This window comes from Paramacrobiotus metropolitanus, unplaced genomic scaffold (genome assembly GCF_019649055.1).
Source record: "Paramacrobiotus metropolitanus isolate TYO unplaced genomic scaffold, Prichtersi_v1.0 Parri_scaffold0000030, whole genome shotgun sequence".
NCBI lineage: Eukaryota > Metazoa > Tardigrada > Eutardigrada > Parachela > Macrobiotidae > Paramacrobiotus > Paramacrobiotus metropolitanus.
In genome coordinates, this window is record NW_026570250.1 from 93,550 (window position 1) to 116,227 (window position 22,678).

Here is a 22,678-nt window from a genome sequence, read left to right on the forward strand (position 1 = left end):
AACACTTTATTATTTATGACAGCAAATAACAAACGACAACAAAACAACATCCAGTTTAAAAAGGCAGCAATTCGTCAACCGCAAATGATAACTTTGCGGGTATAACCAATAACGAGAACTTCCTCCACATGACATGCACTAATACAACCGGGTGGCATTCAAAGGCATCTACCGTAGCATCTAACGTAATACCTAATCGCATGGCATGCTGCTTACTTGTTAATAAAAATGAAACCTATAATAAATTTGAATATTGCATATCCTCGCTACAGAAATAGAATTTTCACTACGATACAAAGAACCCAGAAAAACAAAAATGCATAAAAAGTTAAAAATGCGACAAAAAGGTGCCGGTTAGACGTAAAAATTCGGGCATAGATTGGTCTAAACAACATTTGAGTACTTTCACGAAAGGAGTAGTGCATCCAATTGGATTGGAGATGCCTAGTGTGTTAAGATCTGTAATTTAGCGCCATTTGTTGAATTGTCAAAGTATTTCGGTTTCCGTTATCGCACTGTCAGAAGACGCTGGGTCTGTTCATCGTCCGTACGGAAGGAAACGGGAACCGTTGCGTCGTGCGGGGTCACATGGCTGGCTTTAACCAGTTCGTACTCGTCAGCTTTGCGAACAACCTGTAAAAGCCAAGTTATATTAGGCAGCCAGTTTTCGGCTATATTGCATTTGTGTTGAAGTTGACACTACATTTGCAGCCATTTTTATGAAAACCTAAATAATAAATACGTATTTTATGTTGGATAAGTATAACCGGTTCTCGAATAACCATGCTCGAGTATGGAAATTGAAAGTAAACTGTTAAGACAACGGAGCGCTTACCTGTAGTTCAATGCCGGTGCGCTGGAGAATTGGCCACTGGTTTCCAATGCAGATTTGGTACAGTCCCAGGCCTAAGATGGCACCCAGATGCGGACCAATTACCGGGACCCAAAACCAGTTGTGGTCTTTGAAGCTGCAAACATGGCACGGTAATAAGAAATGTCTCATTTAAAACGATAAATTAACTGCACATCAGGTTATGCTAGAAAGGAAGCCAGTTTGTAACGGAAACACAGCAAACAAGATCTGATTGTAAGCCTAACGGACACAGAAAGACGGAAACAACTAATTACAAATAAGAGTAAAACACTTATTTTCTATAAGAAGCTTTCGAATACCACTTTTAAGTTTGTATTAAAAATACAAATCCTTAACTATCAATAACACTACAATGATAATAATCGTCACAAGAAAATAAATCAGTATTTTACAGTCTGGCATCTCGCTCGTTCTGCGAGAAGAATGTCGGAAAAACTTTCAGTTGGTGTTAGCGCTTTTTATTTAAACTATCTATTATATACCTGAACGGGTCAGTTCCCCATCCCGCCATTGCTCTGCAAAAGCGAATTACATAAGTTAGATTTAGTCCCCATTAGCAGCGCTAGCGGGAATGGAACGAATGACCTACGTAAAAATGCGAGGGCCGAGATCACGAGCGGGATTAATGGGATAACCACAGTTGTATCCGTAGCTCAGCCCAATGACGGTGACCAGTAAGCCAACCAAGATGGGAACAACGCCCTTGTGCCTGCAAACAGAAATTATTACCCTATTATTAAGGTGTAAAAAACCACAAAAAGATGTCAAAAAATGTAGCATGTCACTATTATTAATTGTATAAGTACTGCATAGTGCATACTTACGGAGCCATGTTCCGTTCATCAGTCAGCGCAAGAATACCTAATATAATGATCACAAAAAAACTAAATTTCCATTTTGCTAAAATGCGAAGCAACGAAAGCGATTGAAAAGAAATATTTCTGGTTACGTTCTTGAAACTTCATTACACAAGTATACTGTACTGTACGTGCAGGTGATCATGGAGAGCAGTAACCTTACCGAGCATTAGGAAACTTGTGGCAAAGATCTGCAAGACAGACGTTTTTTCTTATAACAGTGATACTGATGTTGTTGCAGATTATGCATACGAGACATGTACTGCATAGTCTGCATGCAGAGATCTAGAGCAGTATGAATACACTGCATGTGTATTAAATAATTCGTCATCCCCGACAATTCTCAAAACTGTACCCAATGATTCAACTTACTAATATCCCAAAAATTTCAGCTATTGTAACACTCGAGACTCATCGCAATTACAACAGTACTAACTCTAACAATAAATACTGGCAACGCGGCAGTGAGCAAGGCGCGCAACAAACAGTGTAAAGTGTCTTATTCGGTAAATGGACATGACGAGCACAAGTACTCGTACGGATACTGCTTTTCGAATGACAAAATCATCATATGATTGGTTAATAACAACTAAGACTGGGTTTTATGTGCAGATAGTTTTGTAAACAAACTTTAAAAATTATGAATTTACTAATATTTAAATGAAAAGGTAACACCTGTCCAATTAATACAATTATTGTTACCTGATCCACTAAACCGCCACGCCAGTCAAGATATCCTTTCGGATAGGAAGAAAAGATGCCAGCAGTAGCATTCTCTCCAGTGGTATACCGAGTTCCTGAACAACAAAACCGGATAAAAATTCCAAAGTGTTCCCTAAATTTTTACAATCGAGAAAAAAAGCGTTTGTGAATTTTCCTTAACCAGTTCTCGTAGGTTAATCAACAGACTAGTAAGCATGAAATGGGGCAAAATTCTGTATTTATAGATATGTCATAATATTTTGACTTGCAAGGTTTTCACATATTTATTTGTAGAAGTATATATATTCTGTACGTGTTTACCTTTATCAAAATCATTCATAGCGTCGATATAGATTACGTAGATAACAGCGGAACCCACAAAACATCCAAGGTATTGCGCCAGCCAGTAAATCGGGACTTTTACCCATTTCAGTGCGCCTTTCAAGGCGAAGGCAAGGGACACAGCGGGGTTAAGATGACCACCTGAATAAGGTAACTATTTAATTTGTTGTATTACGTATTACGAGCAATTATCCTATTACAAGTAACACAGAATAAACGATTTCAGATAAAAAGTCTCTGCTCCGGTACTCCCCAGAAGGGTGGTAGCATTATTAGCGACGTATACAATTTTGCGACCTATGACAGGCAACAACAATAACGAACAACGAAAATCTGTTTTGTAAGGCTTAAAGCTTGACTGTGGAGTGCGAGCTGTGTAAGGTAATCATCATCATCGTCAAAGACAGCAAATTCCTGGGAGATCGAATTAAATGTATGTATATTTATTTGCCAATTTTCGATACAGTAATAATAAATTTTTTTAACCAAAACTGCGCGAGTTAAAGACTGGAAGTACTGAATTAAATATGATGGCGGCACCAGTTATTTCTATGTCGCTTACAAAGCTAGATTATTCTTGTCAACACTGAAATGAGGAACACGCAGAATTTGGATTTAGCTAAAATGTAGGCCAGCTATTAAAAATTACATAAAGTGGTTTTCCTTGCAGAATCTCTTTATCGTTGGCAGTGAGTTATTCACCGGAAATGCTATCAGTACCAACCTGAAACTCCCCCCGCGACGTAAACACCAAAACCAACAGCCAGACCGTATGCCACGTTAATGGAGAAGAAATCTCCACCGTCTTTACTGCAAAAGCAAGTCACGGTAATTACCGCTCATGTACAGTATGTAACCCTTATACAGCTTGAGCTGGGGTATTATATTGTACAAAGTTCTATCTCTTAGTTATCTTTTTATCAACAATATCCAAAACAAACTAGACAGCTGCGATTACATTGACAAATAGCCAATCAAACAACATACCGGCTGAGAACGGATTGAGCGACGGCGCCGTTGCCGAACACCTGCAAATTAGCACATGCACCGTATTACAAAAAGCGTACCTGTAGCAATGATTTTTAAAATTTTTAAAAAGCAAAATGAACATAACTTTACGTATACATAAAAATCGTTAAATCTCCGCTGCCAAACCTGGTACGTGGTATAAAACAGATTGATATGGTTGGATCATTGCTGCAACACTGCATTAATAAAATGCGAATGATACAAATTCAACAAATTGAAAGTTACAAACAGCCATACAGGTAGAAGAAAAGTAAATTATGAAGGAGAAACAGACGGAATAGGTGGAAAACGGATTTCTGCAATTTTTATCAACTTTTGCTGCAAAAAGTATTGCGAACTTAGTGGATAAGCAACAACCCAACCGATATAGCAATAATATAGTCAGCACCGGCGCTCGTACCGTTTTTGAGTCCACGTTCGCTAAATTCAGAAGCCTGAGCACATACAATTGACGAACTATTAAATTTTCACAAATTTTATGCCAACAAAAATCGAAAATGTTGATACTGCAGCTTTTGAAAAGTTAACGAGATCGTAATTAGCACGGTAGCATTTAGCAAAGATATCGACTGTATGCGCACGACTATGTCAAGCAATAATTAAGTAAAATTGTGATTGTCACCGAGTACTGTACAATTGCTAAAAAGCTTCTCTGCTTTAAAAATCGGTACACCGGTCGTTAGCTTGCACTTTTTGACGATAAATAATCAGTCCAGGTTAGCGCAGCCAAGATTAATATTGTATTAGTGGCATCGGATACTTACGATGAGAATGAAACTCCCCAGGAATTCGGCTAAGAAGTCCCGCGCAAACACATTGCGAATCCGTGTAGCCCTGGCAAGTTTACCTTGCCAGGTGACACTGACTGGTTCCAATTCCTTCGACATATCCGGTGTCCTAATTAGCGCAAGCCTACCGGGATCGCTCGGGCTAGTCTGATAAAGAGGAGCGTTGCTGCGGTCTTGACTGGTTAAAAAGGGCACCTTTTCAGATGGAGCTGCAGTGACTGTTGATGGAATAAAATTACTGGGGTATCGACTGGCTAATGGAATCGGTGCCGGTCCCGTAGCAGGTTGGTGTGTTAAGCGAATGGGAATGTTGTGTTCTCGGGCTGTTGCCGCAACTGCCGGTCTATCGACACCGTCGTCGTCAATGTCCCGTACGTATGTGTGTGAAGCCGGTCGATCGGTGGTTGTACTATGCTCCTTATCGTAGCTGTTGTCGACGTCGTCGCTGCTGGCTGCAACAGGGAGATTTCGGCTCATGATCCAAATACTTTTCGTGCGTTTTTGATTTTTGAACTGTAAGGCGCAATTGGTGGGCGGCCTCGCGTGCTGCTACTCGATGACCAATGTAACGCAAGCCTTTAATGAGAATGTTCTAGTAAACGTCCGCTTAATCTCTTGTATGTGTTTTTAGAATTTGACCGGCTTTAGTAGCGCGGCTGGAGGGATCGTGATCAGGCAGTGGGTTTGTGCAATTATTATAGACAAAAAACAGTAATGAACTTCTCTCCCGGTACGTGTGCAGAAGATTCCTATTGGAATTTGGTCCACAAACTTTGGTACTTATAACAAAAATAATATGCGCCCCCACACACATACAGCACGCTTGTTGATGGATAAAAATATTTTTCTCACATCACAGTTTGTAGGAGAGGACAAGTTCCAAATGCCGAGAAGTTAGCACGGGTCAGAAAAGAATCTGGCAGACTGCTCGCGTACACGAAAGTGCACTGAAAAAGGAAAGAAGAGCCCATAGAGCCAAGGGGAAAGTTTATTTGGATGCCAAATAAGATAAATGGATATTAGCTTATCAGCAGAAAATTACCCTGTGTATGAAATATTTATGCAATATGGTGGTGAAGTACACTGTAGATATACAGCAGAAAAATTTTCCCTTAGCGAAACACCCCGAAATTTCTGACCTACAGCACTGCTCTGTATTGCACATATAGCATTAACCGATAATACCCTAGCAGTCCGAGTGACTGACCTTAACAGTTGCTGAAGGTCAGATAAACAAGAAATATGATGGTCAATTTTAAGCTCGAACAAGAATCCGCACTAGGCGAGGCCCCAACTCAACTAGTTCGACTTAAAACTCGTATACTTATATATAATATATACGAAGAAAATTTATTTGAGGCCAGTTCGAATTCCATAACGCCCAAAGTCAAAAATTACCGACTAATTTAGCTTATTGATTAATATGGCTCTTCCAGCTATGGTATGCCATAAATTACAATGTAATTGTAGAATATTTTTTTTTAATTTGGAAATGCCTTTGCATGATATATATTATTAAGAGTGTTGACCAAAACTGGATTATGATTTATAGAGAATACGAAGTTGTATACCTGGCTTTGTAGCTATCGAAAGTTCACATTTTATGTTTTTAACGATGTGCTTTACAGCAAACAAACAAAATAAAATTTATGTTGTCTAACTCCCAAAGATTATCTTATATTGCATTATGTGGTTTATAAGCAAATACAGTAAATGTACTGCAAAAATTGAGCACCCTAATTATTGTGCATGTGCATCTTGGACTTCTAACTGCTTTGAATTTTCGAACATATATCATGGACATCTAGCAAAAAAGTCAGTCTGTTATCGTTGTCACGCACATCTGTCAATTTTTACACATATACACTCGATCTTCCTTTTCTAAATAAAGCATCATTTACTCGTTAGAGGAACTTAGTACTGCCTGCGATCGTTCTGTACAAGAAATAGTAAAAGTCACAGTTTGTTCTGCCAGTTCCACAGCAATTTAGCAATCAACTAGCCGCAGTAGATGTTCTTCCGGTTGCAGTGAGCGCCGGAAAAGAAATATGGATGGAGTGATTGCATATACGTACAGCAACAAAAAAAACGAAACACTCTCGCTCCAAATAGGCCGATCGTTACTTTTTTTGCGCTCAGATTATGTATAAATCCCTCGTATAAATGCTTTATGGGTACAGCTTTATGGGCACAAAACTATCTTGCTTAAAGATCAAGTTTGCAAAAAACGGTAATAGTATCACGTATGCAGTAATGTAAATGGTTTTGCTACCTACCGAACTTTTAACTTGTGTAGCGTAATCCAAGGATTTTCCCAGATGGACTGATAGCTTGGTGGTGGCTGTACTGAACTTTCGGTTACAAAAATGGGTGTACTTAGCCGGCAGAGTTAATGAGGTCTTAAAAACCGAAGATATTTTCAGATCGTAAGAAAACAGCCGGCATCGGTTAGCAGCCTGCAGAACTCAAATGCCGCTCTAAAAGCATTTGATACCGGAATTGGTTTTTCTTTATTTGCCGTGAAAATTTTGTTGAATAGTGGCACTAGTACTAGTATCGGTACTCTTGGAAATTTCGTTGGGCTGTATTGCAAGATACCATATAATTGTCTACTCTGGTATTCTGCGTACAATACACAGGTGTCTGCTGTGATTTGATCCAATCAGCTTGTGAACCGGCTTTGGACAATACTGCACTCATATGCGAAATTCCGGCAATGGCTCAAACGCGCGACTAACTTCGCCAAGGGCGTTTTAGATTAGTCTTGGTTTTGAGACTTGAGAACATACAAATAGCAATTAAAGTAAGTGAATCATTTCCGTTGTAAGAGCCACGTAGGTAGATGTTATTATGTACTGGTAATGATTATATCGACGAAAAAATGCCGTCTAACTGGATGGATTAATTTTGTCCATCGTCTGCGCATGCGTTAATTCCTTGCCACTTTATACTTTAACACCACGTTTTTAATGCATTAGATTAGCCGCTGTATCATGGATGCCGTAGTGTGCTTTATAGTGGTATTGTGTGATAAATTGTCTACGTTGGTGGCTGGTGCAACTCGGACAAGAAAGTTCTCCATGTTCGCTTCAAGTGGCCGGTCCAGTTACCAACAATTTATGTTTGGCAATAACACAGCTGCTGTATAGGCAGTTTGTTAAGTTACACTCTGTATAAATGACCAAAACTAAGACCTTTCTGTTACGACAATTTCACACGCATGCACCTTGCTGAGTTTACTTTGTATTGCATTTCCTTCCTATACCTGCCAAAATGGTCCCCTTTTTTCCACACAACAGCACGTTAAATATTTTACCGGTTGACTAGTAGATAATGAACAAGCCCATGCATAGTTGTATTCCGTATGTGCAATAACAATTCTTTTGAATAAAACCTGATCGACCGGTTTTCTCACCAAGGCCTTGTAGCAAAAGTTGTTCTTTGTAGCGAACAAGACGACAGTGATGTAAACTGTAATCTGTAATTCATTTCTTTGATATGATCAAGCTAGCGAAGAATCCATAAACTAACCATTTCTAAATATTTAAATCATTTAATCGTTTGTTAGAAAATCATTACAAAATGGGGGAAAAGGAAATTAACATTAATATATATGCTTCCTGTACAATCGTGGTGCGCAAGCATGCATTATGATAAATTACTCAAGCGGTGCTAAAAAGGCTGTGAAAAATTTTACACTCACCATATAATTGCCTATGACAGTAAGTGATATAGAAGTACATGGATCGAAGCAACCCACGATGCGACAAAAATGACCTATAAAATTATAATATAACAACCGTAAACATGCACATGAAACGAAATTTACTGAAGCAATGAAACCGCATTTGCCCTGCAGAGCAATATTTTACGCAGGACGGGAGAAATTTTTGCTTCCCAGGCACTATACGAATTAAATATGTAACTATTCGTAATTTTAATTTGGTGGTAGGTTGAGTAGCAAATTGCAGTTTCAACTGGATTAATTATCAGCTGATTTACTGATGCTAGCTACTGATGTTGATGCTAGCAGGCGTGACGAAGTCGTTTCCGATCTTGACGATCGCTTTGCACAGTTGTAAATTGGTGCAGTAATCACTATAGGATTGGCTATACTAATAAAACATTCATGAATCTGCGATAGCATCTTGAAAATGGCTGATAAATGATTGTACGTGTACACCCGGCCCACATCCAGCTCATCCCAATAACATGCCGGTTTGCTTTAATTTTATAAACCGTCTCTTAAAGTGCGAACTAATCACGATCCATCTTGTGCGTACTATACCCACTACAGCACTAAAGCTACCGATTCACTGTGCAGCACGCAGGATAAATTGAAATGACCTATTTTGCTCCTGGTGGAAATAAGCTTAACGGGATAACCACCATATTTTGATGCTCCATTTACACATGAATGAAGATTCTCTATCGTAGTCGTGGCATAGCATTTGGGCAGCCTATAACATCTCTATAATCTACTATGTAGATGTATAGTACATGCTAAGCACTCGCTTTCTTTTGTATTTCTTCCCAATTTCTCTCCGGGCTCATGAGCATATATATCCACAACACAATCCATATCGACCCGGCCTGGAATTAAGTTGACTAGCCAGGTTAACGGCGGGTATATGTACATATGTTTTCACTAGGGTGGATAGTCCCAATCGATGCGTATTAGGGATCCCGTAACGAGATCCCCAACTGCACAAAACATGCCGGCATCCAGCGCACCCGGTCAACGTATCCGGTTGCGTGCTGAAGAAGTTCAGGGTAAGGTACGGATATGTGCACTGCACTGTATTATATGTAAACGGTGGAGAAATGAAAAGGGAAACAAACGCCCCGAATTGCGCATATATGCAGTTAGCACTGGATGTCGGTGTCACTGTCAAAAACGCAACATTCATCACATGCATGTCATGGTTCTGAATGTTAATGCCTTGTTTTTGACTCATTAAGCCCCGGTTTCTCATAATATAGCCAACTGATTAACATCTGCTGGTTGCATATATATTTCTTCGGACGGCCGGCGGTGTGCTCCTTGGCTGTCTTGTCAAAGTTCAATGTGTGAGTCTTCGGAATGACCTATCGGAAGTCTTAGCACAGTGGGATTTCTGGTCAATGTACAGACCGGAAATATTTTCACGCTTTTTATTTTATACAAGGCAATTATAGTGTTCGTAGTGTATTAAAGAAGCCATTTTCCCATTGGAAACTCCGAATAATTACGCCTGCACTAATCATAGAGAGCCAACACTGCTGAGTGCATTTCGACGAAAAGGCTTATGTGCTCGTCCACATTTAACAATAACTGATGCGTGATCTGATCCAGTCCGTGGATAAATGTCTTAAAAGCCTAATCTGGGAAGGAGATGCATGATTCTTGATACCAAACGGTACAATCAATTATTGCTAACACATTGTGGAAGCGGGACGTGCGCTTTAATTCGTCAATTACATATGGTTACGATATTGTTAGTTTTAATGCTTGAAAGAAATGCAAATTTCGATACAGAATATCGAGAATGCTCTTAAGAAAACCTTCTGCGTTTAAAATCTTTCGCTAACTTCTTAGTTTTAGTTCGAAAAGTGCTAGCGCAATACCCTTAGATCGGTTTATTCCACAGAAGGTGGTCGGCGACGGCTGGAAGTGGACCACATTGCTCTTCAAGCAGCTGTTGAAGACCTGAACCGGCAAGACGTTCAAGCACTAAAAGACAACCGGAAGTCAAACATGCAGCTCTTCAAAAACGACTACGTTCGAGAATTTTTGGCAGAGTTTTTGGGCACATTCATTCTGATCGTAAGTGCCAAATGATTTAAGAGTTTGACTATCACATCATCGAAGCTTGCTCATTTCAAAACAGACGAGAATTTACCGTTTAATTCTACAAATTTGATAAGAAACGACCTCTGCCTTATATACGACTGCAAGATTTTTGCATAAGTGAATAGTTTAAGGCCTGCGATAAAAACACATAACAATACAATGCGATCATAAACAACATTAATACTTGGAGATCGTGAACAGGATACGTGATAGCTATCTTGATAACAATTACCGATAAGCTAAAACCAGACATGCAAAAAAACTACGCGTATTATGCCGCCTGAATAAAACAAACTACTGTGACCGCGGCGTGCATACCCTCTACCGGTTATATTTATATAGTTATATCTAAACCAGTTTTGGTTACAAACTTTAAAAAAGGCTTGTGCACCGGGGCGCGATATCAAAGTTTCCATAAGTACAACTTTTTGAAGAATTATTTTCTGGGGTGATTCAATTATTTTCTTGAGCGCGCGGTTGCACAGACTTACTTTTATTTTGTTACAACAAGGACGTTTTTATATGATTCTGATATAAATTAATGATTGCAATATTATAACGTATCGAATTGGATTTCTATTGGGCATCATTTAGTACTATCCCACCTTGCATTCTTTAGTACAATACCACCACCTCATGCTTTTAAAAAAATAGTAGAGAAAATTACGCTTTTGCAGAACCTTTACCGCTTTTCTAATTGTGAGTTTAATACAGTAAATTGTAGTCCCACATGCAACTACATCCGTACGGAATATTGCATGTTATGTATTCTTCTTCGGTGTACGGAGTATATTCCTGGCTTTACTTTGTTTTGTTTGATTTCTCGTCACTTCTGTTCTGTTATTCAGGTGTTCGGAAATGGTGCGGTTGCGGAAGTTGTCCTCAGCAAGTAAGTTTTGCTCACAATACAGACCATACTTTGCTAAAAAAAAATCACATAAGATTTTTTGCATTTAAATTTAAGTTGCGCATATAGATATACTGGGAATGTGTTCAGCATAATGACTCGTTGCAGTAGCTGGACAATAACAGCACAAGCAGTACACACACCGTCGAAACGATTTAGTGTCATGAGGAATATCGAGCTAAACATTTGTACACCACAAGAGAATTTTTACGAGAAAAGCAACCGCTTTCCCTAGAAATCTTTATTAAGGTCACTGTTTCATTTGCCGAATTTATTAGAGCTGTATTTGCACAGCCAGAGTTTTAATACTGCGTCATTTTGCACTTAGTGCTATACTGTGCTGGATTGTCGCAGCCGCGTGTTTTTGCAGACCAACCGGTGGCGTTAACGATTTCTTCAGCATCAACATCGCGTACGGACTGGCGGTGGCATTTGGAGTTTACGTTAGCGGCGGAGTCAGCGGTAAAATCAATAAAAGCAATTTAGATTTTTTCATGAAGCATATATAGCTTTTTGTTGTTCAAAACAGGAGGTCACCTGAATCCCGCTGTTAGCGTCGCCTTCGCCTGCTTAAGAAAGCTGCAGTGGCGTAGGGTACCGATATACATTGCTGCCCAGTATATCGGTGCTTGGTTTGGATCAGCCATTATTATGATGGTTTATTTCGGTATGTTCTTTGGCATTTAAGAAATGTAGTGTAGTGACTTATTTGCTAATTTTGTTTGAACTTGCTTTAGATGCATTAAAGAGTTACGAACAGTTCACAAACATATCTCGGGAACTGGACACGAAAACCGCCGGTAACGGATCTTGACTAGTCTCAGCTACGTAGTCGAAAATGCTATATTGCTTCCGGAACACAAAAATTAATAAATTAATAAAACTTGCATCATAAAGTGCCATCTTTGTTCAAGGAATTTTTGCATCGTACCCTCAAGAATTTCTCAGCTGGCGAAATGGTTTTTTCGATCAAGTAGGCCGATACACATTAAAGAAATAAACGAATATTACTTCTGCTGCTATATGTATGTACTAACGATATACGATATTTTTCAGATTTTTGGAACAGTAAGTATTGCTGTGCTGTATTGTTTTGCTGTGCCTAATCATATTTTGTGTAATTTCAACAAGATCATACACGAATCACTGTGTTAACAGATGCTACTCATGATCGGAGTACTAGCACTGACCGATGAGCGCAATACAAATCCTCATAAAGGTCCGTCATATACAACAGCTTCGAATGTATTCGCAAACTGATTTTTTAAATAAGGAAGATTCAGAGTTTTTGTTTTATGCCAATTGCAGGAGTGGTGCCAATTCTGGTCGGTTTACTAATCGCAGCAATCGGATTGGCATTTGGTTTCAACTGCGGATATCCCATTAATCCTGCTCGAGACCTTGGTAATCAAGCACGAAACGTTGGAATTTATTTAATGGATGCGAAAAAACTTTGCAACGACGCAAGCTAATCCGGGAGATTTGTAGGTCCGCGCATTTTTACTGCCATGGCTGGATGGGGACACATGCCCTTTAGCATCAGAGATTACAACTGGTTCTGGATCCCGGTAAGTGAAACTGGCAGTCAATGGGCGCGTAAATAAACCTACATTACATTTTCGGATAAATATTTACGTTTCCGATATTTATTGCAAAGGTCATCGGACCGCATCTGGGTGCACTGCTTGGCGCACTGATCTACAAGTATTTCATCTCCAACCACTGGCCGCAGTCGGCGGCGACATTGGAGTCTAGTCCTCCTTTGGTCATCCACACCACACATCCGGCTACTGTTATTACCGCCACGCCAAGTTATCAGCCATTAAAGACCTCACAGTCGGCGTATTCTCAAGGTGATTAACATGTGCCTTGATCTACTGAAAATGTTCAAACGCACGAGAAACTACGTATGTTAACCATTAATGATATACCAGTAATATGGGTATACAGCTAGGACGAGAGGTGCACATCCAGAAAATTTTGTTGACTTTTATAAAAGCTAGCCGCCTAGTGAGTTGACTTCTACTATAATTATATGTATACTAAATTGGCCTAGTACAAATACATCTACATAACCACTGCAATGCATGCTTTTAGGGGAATTCCGATGAAATAAATTGACAGTGAGAGGAAACCCGACGCACTGGATGAATTCTCGTACGGCTACTGCATTTATGAATAAAACACATTATCGGTTCTGCCGTATTGTTAACTAGATGTCTTGAACTTCAATTGAATTTGATAGTTGTGCTTATAACTGACCATGTGCTGATTTGTTACGTGCAGAGTCTTGTGCGCATCAAGGAACTCATGTCACCTTCTCAGGCTGCCTGTTTTGTGTTTACAGGTTTTTATTCGCAATTATGCGTTAAAACAATTGTGCTCTACGTACTGTTTGTACGTTTAGATATAGAAAATAACAAACAGCGTTTTGTGATCGACCTTGTTCAAGATGATCGACCTTGTTTTGGCCAGCGGGTACCGACTGCGGTCGACAATGGCTCGACATTGTTGCTACTCCACATTATAGCTAGCGGGAACAATATAAATAAAATCATATTATGATCTTATTTAAAACTCTTACTTGTTTCAGTAAAATTAATTCTGTGAGCAATACACTTTACTCTTCGACCGAATTTTTATATGTAGTACATCCATCCATGAAAAATCTCTTTTGCTAACGGCCAGTTGTAAAAACAGCAAATGGTGAAAAGCCACGCGGTGAAACCAAGTTCTGTAATTGAGTACGATACGTTCGAAGTTTTGATTGCTTATTGAAAATGCAGGTATTAATCAGCCATGACCGAACACCAAGATATACCATTAAAGTTACTGTAATAACGGAGCAGCTTTGATGTACTTTGTGTTTGAACTTTGGTAGTTCGACCAGACTTGAAGTCCCCTTGGGGTCGTCTGCTCTTGTGCCGTAATAATAATAAATAATATTTCCAGAACTGATAGTATCGTATGATTGTAGTTCGGATTTTATTACACCTAAAACATTACAGGATCAGTTCTTTCAGTTCTCGTATTCATTGTTCCGGAAACGGGATGAAAATTAATACACCGAATAGGTTATACAATTAATAAAATAATTATGGCGGTAGGGTGGAGTTCATAACTTCTAGAAAATATTTATGTAACCATGTACTATCACAAGAAACTGAAACTATGCACAAACCAAAAATAAACCGTGCGCGTCTACGACTATGGGTAGTGAGCTGATGGGGAGTGTGAGGCACTTATCAAATTTTCTACTCTATTAAAACTTACAAATGTTCGCACTTTGATTATTATACTTGCGTGTCGTTGTAAACTGAATTTCCGATCAATGCCTCCCTGAATTGCCGGTTTACATAAGTACAAAACGGGAAAAGTTCATCTTCACTTTTATTAACCACAAAATTCGAACGAGCAACAGCTCTGTTGCAAACTGATCAAACCACAGTAAACATAAGATTCTGCATTCATAAACCGATCGGTACAATTCTATAAAAGGGCTACCCGCAGTCTGCTTTTCCACGAAAACGTGGAATATTACAGCGGAATAAATAGCACATAATATTATACCCTGTACACCGGGAAACATTCCCGGAAAGTGCAGCAAAAAAAGTATCAAGCAGGGGGCCCGATTGTCACAGAGAAAAAAGTCAGATACAAAAGCCAGTTAACTACTAAAAGGATAAGATAACACCCCTCAAAACAAAAAATCTCTTACACACACAATTTCACACCGCAATAACTTAAATCAAATCTTTATCACAACAATAATCTCATGCTTCAACACTGTTGCCGAATACACAGACTACTCAGTCGCGGACTGACATTACTGGGGTTTGCCTGTGCCATGGGATAATTCCCTTCTAATAATACCTTCACGTGGGGCACGGGTGGCAGACTGTGCGGACGATGCAGTGAACTGCGTTTACGGCTACCTTTGGCCGTATCCGCGACAGCGGCCAACTTCCCCGAATGGCAGGGAATGACCATTAGCGATTGTGAATGCTGCAAAACGCGTTTTTTACTGTTCGTGTTTTTCGCTGAGCAGGTCATGCCGCGATCTTCTTCCCCCATGTGAAATAAAACAGGCGTTGAGCGACGGATAGGCGAAGCATTTTCGCTAGATTCCCGACTGTAGACTGGGGGATTGGAACAACTGGACGTGCTGCGATGACGATGAGGTTGGACACGATGGCGGGAGAAAGATAGGCGCGATGCGGTAGTTCGTGATGTACTGCCGCCAACCTTCAAATTGAAACAAAATTTTATCACACATATAAGTATTTGCAACCATGCCATGCCACCTAAAAAAAATACTGCAACTTTTTTTATTCAAAAACTGCTTACTAAAATTTATATTCTTACAAACCCTACAACTGTTTGCCATTACTAAATACTTCACGGCTCATCATCAATTTTTCCAATTTGAATACATCGTTTTCGCAATAAAAATTTCTCACGAATTTGAAGACCGAAACTTCAATGAAAAGGTTAAACGTCATACTTTTACGATCACCCATTGTTAGCACCCTTGCTTCACTAAAGGCAAGTAATAAAAACAACCACCTAAGGCGCTCAAAATTATCAGCTCTCAGGGTACAATAGAAGCATCTACCGATTTGTGATATTGTGACACTTGATTACTAATTCCATAATATAACGTGATGAAAACCAAGGTGTTTTACTCAAATTTACATTAAGCAACGAAATTTTAAATGCCAAATAATGCGAATTTCACCTGAGGAACTGCAGGTGTACTGCAGCTGTGAGACTACAGCTTTTCAGCTGTCTGGTAAACTACAACGCATGCTATGAAAATTCCTTGAATAAAAACTACTACTCACCAACGCTAAAACAAGCTCTTTAAACAAGTTTCGCAACCATATAATAGATTAGCTTGTTAGGTACGTAAAACCACCGAACAAATACGTAAAGCAATACCAGGAAACAAAACCAAATAATTTATTATCAACTGTACCTCTTCGGTATCAGATGTATCGGATGACGTTTGGCTACTCCCGCTACCAGACTTGGACCGCGTCCTTCGGGATCGCTCAATCCGTTTCAAACGCTCGGGAGACGTCAACTGTCGCTCTCGGTTCCTTAGAGAATTCGGGTCATTGCTTGCCCGCTCCATTTCGACAAAGAAAGCCTCATCGAGGAAATCATCATCGTCATCTTTAACCTTCACTTCCTCCTTGATCTTATTCAGCATATTTAAATGCGGCGAAGATTTCGTATTCACTAAGCGCCGATTACTCGAGGGGCTAAATCGCGGCGAGGCACTGTTCCTTGTTCGCTGCATACTGTTATCAATCATAGCATTGTCCAGTAATTCTTCCTCCTCTTCCGCCAGTTCTTCCAACATTTCTGCCACGGACGTCAGATCAACCGTACGCTTGCCGACCGTGTTCGTTATCCGGCGACATCGGCCATTTAAGCGACCACCGCGAAAATCATCAGTCTCCATTGCACCGAAATGCGCTGACACCGACACGAATTCCTCTTCTTCAAAACTTGGGGGTGGCGGCGCTTGCATCCGAAGCAGACGCTCAGCCAGAAGATAATACGTGGCCGTTATGTTATTGTACTCGTCGCTGGCAAGTGCACTAAAAACGACCAACAGTTAACCATGGTCTTATGACCCACATTCCTAAAATGTATCAAGAGCACTTGTTCCACTATGTAACACTCTGTTAAATTTAGACCGGACAAAATTTACGACAAGTATCATTTCCAGCTGAAACAGCCACTCATGCCGATCCATGAGACAGATTATGCAATTCCTTCTAATCAAGAAGTCCATCGGTTAATCGAAATTACGCAGTAATAACGAAGACTATCACAAATCTTGCGCTGAGCGCTGAATATTGCAGCGTGCCTTTTTAGCGGTAAACAACCTGTCTCCCACGTCATATTTTCAATTAGTCTCACCAGTCAATATCGTCCGGATGAGCAGCTACACCTCCATCCAGCATTATCTTGATAATCCTTTCATGTGCATCATCCGACAAATGTCGTGACAGTACTAGAGGACAATTCAAGGTCGCAAGATGAGACTCCGGACTATCACAGTCCATCGAGCCAGGAGCCGATCCCGGAGATTGAAGAGGAAGCGGAGACTGCAGCCAGACGTGCTGCAGAATTTCAGCTACAGTGGCACGTTGATCAGGATTTTTGACTAGCATCCGTCCAATCAAGCTGTCAAATTGATACCAAACATGAAGGCACCCTTTCGCATTACCACAATCACATTACGCAATTTGCAACTGATTCCCGTAACGACTGAACTACAAATGAAATTTAAGGAACTCGACCAACCTTATAAAATATAACAACTGAAGCCAGATAATTTGCATACGTAGTGAAATTAAATATCCTTTAACCGTCACAGCAATGCTGCTCTGGGTAATTTACTGTAGGACCAGGCACCACGAAAGTAGTGTTCGCTATTCGTAGTGCAGTATTTTGAAACCTAACAAGCAATACACAGGACTTCGATATTTATATATTTATTAATAGAGAAAAGTCGATGCGAGCAACATTCGTCGCTTACTGTGCGCAAGATGCCGACAGCGTTAGTGGTATGGGATAACGGCAATCCATAATGGCCGATATTGTTTCCGAGTCATTTAATTCCATGAACGGTGGCCGTCCGCAAACCATTGCATAAAGTAAAATTCCCAACCCCCAGACGTCTGCAATGACAGGCATATAGTTATTACGACATGGAAATAAATTGCGTCGCGCCGAATTATGTTATAACCCGCCGTTTGCTCCATTATGGTAAGTATGGTTACATGGTTGCCTTTAAGTACACTTGCACAATAAATATGCGAAAACATCGATAATTCCACAGACTGCATTTATGTATTTCAACCATTATCCAACACCGGAAAGAATACGTGCATACGAAGTAAGTGCATGCCAGTGAGGGTCACGCCATCACTGTACATACAGCAAAATAAAAGTCATAAACCGGAAAACACTCAATAAGGCTACGAATAAGTACCTAATCGGGACTGCTGTTTTTGCTTATGTTTACTGCTCGGTTCGTTGTTTTCAAGTCTTGTTCAGCATACATTCTTTGCGCCAACAAAAATAAAACTGTTTACGCGGTAATTTCCAAACGGTCATTTTATTAACGTCTATGGTTTCCTACTGTTGCTCGCCTGTTTGTGACCTTCACATTTGTACTGCATGTTTTTTCATCTGGAAGAATTGTCAGGGGACTCCTCATGCCGCCAAAAATTGCGGCATATCTACACTGCAAATATCTATAAACAATTCTAGCCTAGCAGTGAATAATTGTGATAAAATTAATGTAGTCTACTGTTTCAGCAGAAAGGCGTCAGCATCGGCCTTTAACAATACTGGGTAGTAAACTGCAATGCTAGTATCTAACGGGTTTAGGTTACAACAGCACAAAAGACGTGCAACCGACGGGGGCGCCATGAGATATAATATTTGATCGCTGGCATTCGTTATCACAAAAAAAGCTCATAACTCCTCTGCACATAGTCCGATTAGTAGTCAGTTCCAATTATGAACAGCTGCCAAAAGGCATAAAAAACAAATCAATAGCTGATGACGTGGGTATTATCATTACAGGCAGAAGGTACAAACAACACAAAACTTATAATATAGGCATATCCGGTTCATAAAAATTCAAATCAATTTTTTCGCAGTAGTAGAAGACATTTCTGAAATATGCAGCGCACGTAAGAAGGCTGCCCGAAACCTTACGAAGAGGTTTTACACAAAACATGGAACCCTTCCAATATCTCTGCTTTATCTCGAAATACATCGCCACTTTCCGTCACTCGACAGTTGTTTGACGTTCTGTGGAAAATTAAAACGGAACACATTTTCCACGAACAGGGCTATTCCTGACGACACACATGCTAAAAAAAGTAATGCGGTACGAGTAGCATATCGTTCAACCGAACCTTCGATAGTGCAGTTTTCGATACTTACATGTCAGCTAGACCGCATTATTACAGATCCATATTTACATATGGAATGCGCGCACGAACATCGTTTTAGCTCGAGGAGAAAATCATCATCATCAGTTAACAGAGCTTCTCGTTCTTCTTAAATAAATCACTAAAGACCCACAATCTGTAGTAAATGTGTCTGTGCATTTTTCTTACCGACAGCCGGTCCATCGTATCGCTGACCGAATAGGATCTCCGGTGATGAATAACGCAGCGATCCACAAGACGTATCCAACGATATTCCCGGCTGGCAAAAGTGTCCAAACCCAAAATCAGTCAGCTTCACCATACGATGCTTGCGGAACATTAGGACATTTTCTGGTTTCAAATCTCGATGTACCACGTGCAGTTGATGACAATATTCCACAGCCTGAACAATCTGACTGAAATAATGTCTAGCAGTCTTTTCTGACATAGCCTTTTCGTTCTTCAGCATGTAATCGTATAGGTCACCTCCATCAGCCAACTCCAAAACCAAAAATCTGCAAAATTAAACGTTCAAACAACTGGGAAACGCCTTATCAATTATCAAACGTTTTAACAAAAGAAATACACACATTCGACTTCCTCTTTATTATTCAAATAATGCTGAATCTGTTTTTATCTAATTCCTGAATATTTACTGCTTCTGCGGCTGCCAGTAATGAACGTCATTCTACTACGTATTAACCGGTTTCACGAAAACTTCCCGGGAGGTTTTGGACGATCATAAATAATAAGCATCATAAACAGTTGATTTTGGTCAGATTTTAAAATCCTTTTTGCTTATTGAACCTCAGAAAGTACAGCCAAATTTCCCGGCACACGCCAATTAAGCAGACATCCGCCATCTATATTCCCACCGGAACACTTTCAGTTTTGAAGACTTTCTACAATTTGCGCCCAGCGTGTTGTTTACACGTGACAGCTAAATTAACAATCAGAGAAGCATTATCATTTAGTACAGTATGTCGCCGGAAGGAAATTTCCATTCTGGTAAATTTATTTACCTAATTGTATAAATAACAACCTGGAGCTTTCAACTAGAGGCGTGTCTCAATTGAAGAAAAGCATAACTGGCGCTAGGCAAAGGCCGCAAAGCCATTGCCAAATCCACAACATTATAATAGTACAGTATGAATTCATACTTTTGCTTGTTACAGATTTTAAAAGAAATGTGAATAAGAAACATCTTCCAGTCATAAACTGTAATCAACCAAGCTGAATCGATTTTACATAACATTGATAACAACTCCGAAAATTATTTTTCAATACTAGTAATATTACCCCCGCATGATGTACAGCTACGGGTTCATAAAAAAAATCCGAGCATAGACGACGATACTGAAAAAAGATGCATTATAATAATTTGAGTCGTAACATCAGACTCACCAGTTACTCGCCATCAGCATTCTAACTTCATACGAGTACAGTAATTGACCGATTTACTGGTCAGGTCTTATCATGCTAAAAACGAAGAAAACTATCAAGTTGTGAAATTCAGAAGAATAACAAGTCGCAGAGAGTCCAGAAACACAGACATTACACGATACGCGGAACTGGAAAAGCAACCTGTGTGTGCTGGGGGCTTGGTCGCTCCGACTCGTGCATCAAATACAGTAATTTCAACTGAAATTTATGATAAATAAAATAAGAGCCTGCTTTCCGCTGGTTTGTTAACAAATTAAAAATCTGCTAGTACCCGCTTGTCGTTTAGGTTTTAAACTGCAACAAATTTCGTGTTCCAAGCAAAACTCTACTATAAATGACAAAATAAGAATTTTACATTTCCCTGTGATATTATTATTTAATCGTTTCTTACAAGGTTGTTGGAGTATCGATGATTTCATAAAGGCGCACAATATTGGGATGCTGGACCAGGCGCATGCAGCGCACTTCCTGCAAAAGGTGAGCTCGTCCTGTCGCATCTAGCTTAGTTTTATCAATGATCTTCACGGCCACTTCCTCTCCGCTGAAGACATGGACGGCTTTCTTGACAGTCGCGAAGTTTCCTCGACCCAAAGTGTCCATCAGATCGTAACAGCCCATGGCTTGCGAGCGACAATGAAAGCCACCATTAGACGGCGGATAACTGCAGGGAGAATGCAAGGATGCTGAGGATGCCATGGAAGCGTTATCAAAAGATCAGAATGATAATCAAAAGGCAACAGCAAAATTTGAGGAGGGAACACCCGGAACAGGTTTTGTTATCGATAATAATATCACAGTCTCAGTCTGCTACTGCATCCGCAACATGACTGGATCAGTGATCTAGCAAAGAAATACCGTGGCCTGTGTCGTAACATTTTTGTGCCAGAGAATCAAAAGATAAAACGCCCGTAAAACTGCCAATACGGCAACACGGTAATACGGTTTTAGATACGAAGATAACATCATTGAAAGAATAATAAATTTTGATAACAAAATGACTAAATTGCGAATGAGTAGTTCGTGTTTGCCAAACAGCCAAGGAATGAAATCTGCCCTGATTGAGTTGATTCAAAAATTTCTTTTGGCAAACTGTGTGTGCCTAAATGTACGCATAGATACAAATCATACAATACTGTAGGTTCGAGAACTTTTGGCAAGCCCAAAGGGCCACCAGTTAATGTTCCACCAGGCCACCGCCGCCGCCACTGTGCATACATATGTGACAGGACGATACAAGCGAAACCAGCTTATTCTTCCCATTTCAATGATTTCATTTTGCAATTTTTTGTTGGCAATATCACGGAACGACAGGAATACTGTATGTAACCGATTGCATCAGATCTCAATGCTTCCGCCTCCGATGGCATGCTGCAAATTGCATTGAGGCCAAGATGGCCATTGATGGCCACTGGCCAGTGAGCCACATAGATTAAAGCCGGAAGCAGGGTTAGCAAGAATTACGTTCCCGGTTTATTGTTTGCTCACAAAAAAATTGAAAAATAACACCATTATACAATATTATACAGTACTTATGTAATACTAATAGTAAAGTATAAGCATTAAGCAGCGGTTTAAACTAAGCAATCAGCTCCGAGCCTGTGGTGGTGAAAATGTTAAACGTGGTAAGTAAATTTTGGCGACCAGGTTTTTATTACTGTGATAACACTGCATCGTGCGCCATAAAGAAGATTAATGCATTCCTGCATGATGTAGAATTACAGACCGTCAAACGGGAAAAAAAACAATAAACCTTTTTGATAAACCTTTTTTTTTCCTTTTCAATAAACCTTTTTGATTATCTGCTCCCATTCCCAATTCGCAATTGTAGAGCGGCACTGCCCAGTTTTAAGTCCGGCAAACTTTGACCTCCCTAATCAGAACAGTGTATTTATTTACTATACGGAGATGTGAGACACGCTGCTCCCTCTGCTTGTGACTA

At 39.9% G+C, this 22,678-nt stretch overlaps 3 protein-coding genes across 8 annotated transcripts; 1 reads left to right on the forward strand and 2 right to left on the reverse strand.

The window, feature by feature from the left end:
- Positions 1-41: 41 nt before the first annotated feature.
- LOC129588502 (aquaporin-10-like) lies at positions 42-7,139 on the reverse strand. Of its 3 annotated transcripts, XM_055482720.1 has the most exons (13): positions 6,869-7,139; positions 5,445-5,539; positions 4,569-5,044; positions 3,763-3,803; positions 3,500-3,585; positions 2,755-2,916; positions 2,434-2,528; positions 1,895-1,922; positions 1,699-1,735; positions 1,464-1,583; positions 1,357-1,389; positions 836-968; positions 42-633 (listed from the first exon to the last, which is right to left on the reverse strand). In XM_055482720.1, the coding sequence occupies exons 3-13, from the start codon at positions 4,689-4,691 to the stop codon at positions 508-510; spliced, it is 984 nt and encodes a 327-aa protein (XP_055338695.1). In that variant the 5' UTR covers positions 4,692-5,044; positions 5,445-5,539; positions 6,869-7,139; the 3' UTR covers positions 42-507. The 3 variants fall into 3 exon arrangements, with proteins under 3 accessions (XP_055338695.1, XP_055338694.1, XP_055338693.1); XM_055482719.1 differs by lacking the exon at positions 5,445-5,539; XM_055482718.1 differs by lacking the exon at positions 5,445-5,539 and having other exon boundaries at positions 4,569-5,168.
- On the forward strand, positions 7,037-13,773 carry LOC129588503 (aquaporin-7-like). Of its 4 annotated transcripts, XM_055482723.1 has the most exons (15): positions 7,037-7,395; positions 9,245-9,365; positions 9,842-9,991; positions 10,223-10,398; positions 11,274-11,314; positions 11,703-11,794; positions 11,862-11,999; positions 12,070-12,132; positions 12,247-12,305; positions 12,389-12,400; positions 12,491-12,551; positions 12,641-12,736; positions 12,821-12,900; positions 12,990-13,185; positions 13,430-13,773. In XM_055482723.1, the coding sequence occupies exons 4-15, from the start codon at positions 10,330-10,332 to the stop codon at positions 13,441-13,443; spliced, it is 921 nt and encodes a 306-aa protein (XP_055338698.1). In that variant the 5' UTR covers positions 7,037-7,395; positions 9,245-9,365; positions 9,842-9,991; positions 10,223-10,329; the 3' UTR covers positions 13,444-13,773. The 4 variants fall into 4 exon arrangements, with proteins under 4 accessions (XP_055338698.1, XP_055338699.1, XP_055338697.1 ...); XM_055482722.1 differs by lacking the exons at positions 7,037-7,395; positions 9,245-9,365 and adding an exon at positions 9,406-9,662; XM_055482724.1 differs by lacking the exons at positions 7,037-7,395; positions 9,245-9,365 and having other exon boundaries at positions 9,404-9,991; positions 10,226-10,398.
- A 947-nt stretch (positions 13,774-14,720) lies between these two features.
- On the reverse strand, positions 14,721-21,812 carry LOC129588594 (SNF-related serine/threonine-protein kinase-like). The gene is made up of 6 exons (XM_055482900.1): positions 21,131-21,812; positions 19,486-19,811; positions 17,889-18,030; positions 17,267-17,533; positions 16,311-16,941; positions 14,721-15,577 (listed from the first exon to the last, which is right to left on the reverse strand). The coding sequence occupies exons 1-6, from the start codon at positions 21,433-21,435 to the stop codon at positions 15,113-15,115; spliced, it is 2,136 nt and encodes a 711-aa protein (XP_055338875.1). The 5' UTR covers positions 21,436-21,812; the 3' UTR covers positions 14,721-15,112.
- Between the last annotated feature and the right edge of the window lie 866 nt (positions 21,813-22,678).